The sequence below is a fragment of the Hipposideros armiger genome, unplaced genomic scaffold (genome assembly GCF_001890085.2).
Source record: "Hipposideros armiger isolate ML-2016 unplaced genomic scaffold, ASM189008v1 scaffold_1768, whole genome shotgun sequence".
In the NCBI taxonomy this organism is placed as follows: domain Eukaryota; kingdom Metazoa; phylum Chordata; class Mammalia; order Chiroptera; family Hipposideridae; genus Hipposideros; species Hipposideros armiger.
The window spans coordinates 49,293-55,915 of NW_017733118.1; the positions used below are offsets into that span (position 1 = coordinate 49,293).

Below are 6,623 nucleotides of genomic sequence, written 5' to 3' on the forward strand. Positions count from 1 at the left end.
ACTTATGTGTTTTTCTCCTGTTACTCTGCCTTAAGTCACTTTAATCTTAGGCCAAGGCAGAAACCCAAAGAGGGTAGAGGAGGATTTCTTTTCTTACACAGGCAATACCCAACCTTCAGGGGTCTGCACGATTAACTCCCATTTAAAAAAATAATAATTAAAATATTTTTTCAATTACAGTTGACATACAATATTTTATTAGTTTCAAGTGTACAACACAGTTATTAAACATTTATATAAAGTGATCACCTCAATAAACCTAGTACCCATGTGACGCTATACATAGTTATTATATTATTGACTATATTCCCTATGCTGTGTTTACATCCCCATGACTGTTTTTATAACTGGCAATTTGTACTTCTTAATCTCTTCCCCCTTTTAACCCAGCCCTCCACTCCCCCTCACATCTAACAACCATCAAAACCACACGATTAACTTCTAAATAAGGCTCACAGTGAATTCCTATCTCAAAGAAAGGCTGGGGTTACCTCACAAAGCTCTGCTTGGGTCATACTAAGGTAGCAAAGGCTGGTGCCAGAGCCTGCAGGCATAGTGGGATCCAGCAGGCAGAAATCTATGGTGACCAGGTCGCAGGTGAGTAAAGAGATTCTATAGAGAAGCACAGGCAATACCAGGGGTGCCAAAAAAATAAAAAATGTATGCTAGTGGACACTTTGGTCAACGTTGCTCCAGCAGTAGTTCACCATAATCCGAAGTGCCTGGATGCTGATGGTAACCACTTCGAGCACCTCTTGTAGTTGCAGAAGTCAAACATGACTTGTATTCATCTGTTGTTATCTTATATATTGAGTATTACAATTTTAATACAGTTTTCTTTTCTTAAAATGTGTATACGTTTGTTTGGCACCCTCTGTAGTTAATGGCTGAGTTAGACAGTTGGAACCCAAGGTAGGTAAGCAGAGTGTACCACACCCTGTTCCTTTTCCTGATTCCTTATATCCCAGCTCAAATATTATGTTCTCCGTAGCCTTTCCCATTCTCACAAATGTTTCTCCTCTGTCCAATACACCAGCTCTTCTTGCATATAACTGTAAACATCTGTTCTGGGGGCTTTCTTCTTTGTTAGGTGTGAAGGCAGGTCTTCCTCATTTTGGCAGATGTTTAGAAATTATGCTTTCCTGAATAACCAAAGAACTGAATGGAGAATGCCCTGACCTGAGAATGGTTTGGACGGCCACACAGCGAGATTTCCCTGGCTGCTCCTTCAGCCAGATTGTGGGCAGGGCCTTGGAAAGAAGAGGTTCTGGTCTCAGTCTCTGTTTAAATGCAGGTAGTCATTTCCTGGGAGAGTCTGTGTTGGCAAAAGCCGTCGAGGGACAGCAAGCGATCCTGAGCCTGGCACCTCCCACCCTGGAAGGTGCAGTGGATAGGAGGTTTCTGAGGCTGCAGCGATGGGAGGGGAATGCTGGAGAAACCTGCTGCTGCTACTAGCTGCCCTGGACCTGGTGGCCAAGCTGGGTCACTTTCAAAGGTGGGGAGGCTTCCAGGAGAAGTCCATGAGCAAGAAAAACATGAATTCAACACTCAAATTCTTCATTGAAAATTACAACAATGTGAGCAATGACATCTACTTATTTCGAGTAGACAAGCTACTTCAAAGCCATATGCAGGTTTGTGCCTCCGTTTCTCCAGATGTGGGCAATGCCCCCGTTCTTGCCCATTTGGACATGTGGGGAAATGGTGTGGCTCCCAGAGAGAACCGAAGGATTGTTCCACCAAGTTGGGAGTGGCTATACTTGGAATGGGTGAACTTCAAAGTGATTCAGACTCCAGAGTTGCCTTAGCCATGCTTTCAAAATGCTAGTCTAAGGACTGGAGTGAATCCCTAACTCTGTAACTCTTAGTCTGAAGCAAAAATGTCGCCTGAGAGTCTCAACTGTTCTCCCTTGGGAAGAATTGTCTTTCATTCTGAAATGAGGTCTTACCAGAATGAAAGCAAATGAGGATAATTTTGCTTACTTTAACTGTCTCATTTGGCAAAACATAAACATTATCTGTAGGCCCCCCCCTCAACAATAATATTACAATGTCCAGGGTTATGAAATCTAAGTCGTACTTTCTAGTGTGTTCTACAGAATCCTGGAATTACACAGAGAGTTTTTTGGCAGGAGAAGAGCAGAGGGAGTAAGGGCTAGGCTTCAACCAGATCATCTCTCCTTTTATTTGTTTTTCATATAAAGTTTTCTGATGTCAATTGAAAGACGATAGAGGAAAGAAAAGTTGTTTGAAAATCACTTTTGTTGGTTCAACCTCCCCTCAAGTTCAGATAGTAATGTTAAACAAAAATGTTAACTTCCACAGCAGAATGTCTTTAAGAAAGGTTTTATTGAGCCAAAAATGCTTGCCAAAAAAAAAGACCAATTTTGGGGCGTGAAGTCCAACCACCAGCAGATGGCTAGGTTGAAAAGACATACATGTCTACTGTCTTGGAGCTTGCAAACATTTTTATACATCGAGTAGGGGGTAGGGAAAAGAAAGATGTAAGCTATCTGAAAAAATTTACATTAGCTATAGGCTAATTAAGAGAATTAAGAAAATTAAGCAGGGCCAGCTCTGGGAAAGGCACAGAGTTTGCAAAAAGAAACATCCACTCCTGTGGATTGGCTGAGGACAGCAGTCCTGAAAGCACACATGCAAACAAGAAGCTGAGGCTCCTGAAGTCCAACTGGGATTTGCTGAAATAATCTGTTGAAATAGCCACCTGGAAATTAATCTAAAATTCCAACATAGAAGGAATGTGAGCAGTCTTTAGCTGACCTGCAGCCAGTAGCAGACTAACAGTTCTGTCTCTTTATCTCACTCTCCGGCTGCTATAATTTAAGAACATCTCAGAATTTTCTCCTTGTCAGTAAACCATGTAAATTAGACAGAGGCAATGCTACATATTAGTTCATTTCACTGAATTAAGGAAAAATGACTACGAGAAAAAAGTTCTGATCAGAGATGGGCAGCAGGTATAGGAGAAACCAGCCAGGATGTGGGGCAGAGAGAGCCAGGCAGTGTTAATGTGACAAATGGGCCTCATGTCACAGAGTGTGACATCAGCCATTCCTGTCTCAGTAATGCACACTTGCTGCAAGATGGAGGCTCATCAGGGCCAAGAACATTGAGGTGACTTGGCCACAAGGTGGCAGCCCTCAACCAAAGCATTTGTGGAAGTTGGTTTGTTCTCTGTATCAGTCTTCCCAAGGATAAATCTGAAAATCTGAGGAGGACTGTCTTGTGGAATCAATTTGTTGTCATTAACAATTAACTCTGAAAGAATTGTTTGTGAGCAAACTTTTGATGTCATTCAAATGGATGAATTGACAGAGTGAGTGTGCCCCTTGGAATCTGGGTGACCTGTGACAAAAATCCCTAAGACTATACTTTCAGGGATCATTTCTATAGTACGTTGCTAGAGAAGTTTCTCTGATCGTGTAGAGCACCCGAAGCCACGAGGAGGAGGCACAGCATCCTTTCCTGAGCGTGAAGCCGGTTTTTGGTGTTGCTTCAGCAACTGCCAATTGCCATTGATGATCGTTCTTCTTCCCCGCCTGGGGGAGTAAGAGGGAAAGGATGATGTCTGAATGGTTTCGTTCTATCTGACAAAAAAAAAAATCCCTGGGCATCCCCATACCTGTTACCACATAATTGTGTTCATCCTAATACCTCAGAGAGGGATACAAGAGGTGGGCACCTTCTGGGTTTGATAACGAGATCCTCCTAATTGTGGGATCTTGGTCAACTGTCATCCATACTCTGCAGTCCTCAGTTTTCCTCACCTGCAAAATGGGCAGAGTAAGAATGAAATAGCACTTGTAAAAATATTTGTATTATGAGTATTCCTATTATTATTTAACAGTCAAGTCTAATAATGAATAAGAAAACACTTCATACACTGGAATGTTAGTTAAGTTTGTGGCCAGTGTTTTAGTTTCTTCATACATACAGAGTGTGCTAAAGGTCAGTATGGCAGTGCTTGTCACAAGCCCTGCAAGATACCAAAGTCTGAATGGAACTGTCCTTTGATGAAGAGCTCAGGAAGAGCCTGTTTCCTGAGGCTCTTCCATTGGATGCAGGGACCAGGATGGTGGTACTGCCTTCAGGCCACACTGCACACCTTGAGGTTTTCTAGGGGTGCTTTCCTCCCAGGGACAGTATGAGCACTCTCTCTCTCTCTGTGGAGACTCCAGAGAGTGCTAGCCTTCTTGTTTGGTTTAGTCACTGCATCTGGACAACAAAGCAGGAACTTCCAGGAGTTTCTCCCCTCACCAGGCAGAACTCTCCAGTCCACATAGTTATTGGGGAATCCAACCCAGTTTCCAACACAAACCATTTGTTAGTTTCACTTCTGGGTGTGGGGCTTACCTGACACCAAAGGCTTCCCCATTCTTTTTGCCCTCACATCTTTAAACCCCGCATTTGAACATGGGTACAAGAAGACATATCACAAAAACAGGAAGTGGCCCTGGCATGCACTCTACACTGTTTATGTATTCACCATTTGCGTACACCATAGGAGGAAATTGGCACTGTTCTCCCCATTGTCTAGATGAGAAAACTGAGACTCAGGGAGGTAGAGGGACTTGGCCAGGGTGATAGAATTAGAAGGGGCTAAAGCCAGAACTTAAGCACAATTCTTATGTCTTCTCTTCTGACACTCTTCCAACTTCATTGCTGCTTCAGAGTAATGTTCCCAACGCTTGCTAACACAGTTAATAATTCATAGTTATTAAGTTACTGTAAAATGCATTTTATGCATTCAGTGAAATGCATGCTTCTCTTTAGCCCACATAACAACTCCCTGAGCAGGCATAGTTATTATTTGTACTCTGTGAGGAAACTGAGGCTGCTAGACATTTGCCTAAGGTCACAGTGTTAGTGGATGGGGAAGCACTTGCTCCAAATCAGTTAGATTCCTAAGCTTGTGTTTTCAGCTGTACTGCCAGACTGCCTCCCATCAGGTTGGTTGGGAAATAGAGTAGGGAGAGAAGACATGGATGAGGGGACTGGAAGAGCCAAGGGATAAGGTGTGGCAGGCTCTCTGCATTCTAAGGACCATGTTTGCAGACCTGGGTGCTCTGGGGCTGCTGGGTGGCCAAACTTGTATTATCTCCCTCATCCTGAGGATACAAGGAAGACAGGTGAGACCCATCTGTGGCTGCAGCAGTGAAGCCAGTGCAGAACAAGAGAATGGCTGCACACATGCTGGGTCAGGTAACCAGGGACCACGGCGCCACTGTGCATCCTCCAGCTGGAAGGGAGGACAGAACCATGCTTTGGTGGATGAGTGACACACAGGGACTGTGGCCCGTGGGGCTTCACTCTCCACTTAGTCTTTCTGGAGAGAGTCAGCAACTGGATGCTTTGAGTCAAAACTAACAGTGCCATTGTTTCTTGGTAGCTGACTACGGGAGTGGAGTATCTGGTCACTGTGAAGATTAGCCGAACCAAGTGCAAGAGAAACAGCACAAAAAATCATTCATGTGCCATTCAGAGCAATAAGAATTTGAAAAAGGTGTGTGGTAGCAGTCATTTGGGAAGGGACTCCAGATCAAGACTGAGAAAAGTTATTTAGAAGTTAACATGAATTGAACATTGACAGCTTTTCTAGCTGTGTGTGTTGGAGCATAGAGAGGACTGGTATGGCTGCTGAGGCCATGGTAGGTTGGGGGTGAGAGAAAGGCTCTCTAATTCAGTTGGAGCTGGCACAGTCCTGGTCTCAGTCCTGGCCCTCAGTGGAAGTGACATGTTCTTTCCTTTGGGACATTGTTGTGGTCTCAGCTCACACTCTCCAGGGCCCTGAGGGTTATCCAATTGCCTCCTTGTCTTCCAGACTCTGCCCACACTTTTCCTAGTCCCTCCTGGGGGCACCACCTGCTGGCAGATATGAGGGTCTCCCTGTGCCTGGGTGCAGGTATAGGAGGACCAGGGTCGGGACGGGGGAGGGCTCTCAAGGTATATGTGCTCCAGGTCCCAAGTGGCTGGGCAGTGGAAGTCCCAGGTGACATTCCTCTTCTGTGCCTGGCACCCCTTCTGCCACTACCACATGTCTATGAGCAGATCCTCCCCACCCATCTGGTCAGTATGCAGCCTCATTGATGGGTACAGACTCCCTAGTGAGGACCTGAGAGGGCAGGAGTTTTTTGTTTGCCTTAAAATCATATTTCCCTGAAATGTGATTGTGTTGTTTCTCCTTCCACAGAGTTTCATTTGCGATTTTTTGATGTACACTGTGCCCTGGATGAACTATTACCAGCTTTGGAACAACTCCTGTGTGGAGGTCTAAACGGATTTGTGTAAAAATCCTTGATAAAAACTTAGATGGTCACACTGTGCATTTTCTATTAGAGATTTCTGGAAGGACCTCATTGCCCTCAGCAGGGTTTTCCTACACACTCACTTGCATTCACACTGACACTCACAGACATATTCACACACAAATACAACCCACTCACATATGCACACATTCACACATGTGCATTAATACACTCTTATACATAAACACATGCAATCACACAGCACACATACATGCACACACACACTCATATAAATGCAAACATGCATTCATATATTCATACTCTGTCACACTCACACTCATTTATGTATATATTCAG

General features: G+C 44.2%; 1 protein-coding gene across 1 annotated transcript; it reads left to right on the forward strand.

Moving 5' to 3' along the window:
• The first annotated feature begins 1,415 nt into the window (after nt 1–1,415).
• CSTL1 (cystatin like 1) lies at nt 1,416–6,295 on the forward strand. The gene is made up of 3 exons (XM_019634596.1): nt 1,416–1,634; nt 5,411–5,524; nt 6,212–6,295. The coding sequence occupies exons 1-3, from the start codon at nt 1,416–1,418 to the stop codon at nt 6,293–6,295; spliced, it is 417 nt and encodes a 138-aa protein (XP_019490141.1).
• The last annotated feature ends 328 nt before the right edge of the window (nt 6,296–6,623 follow it).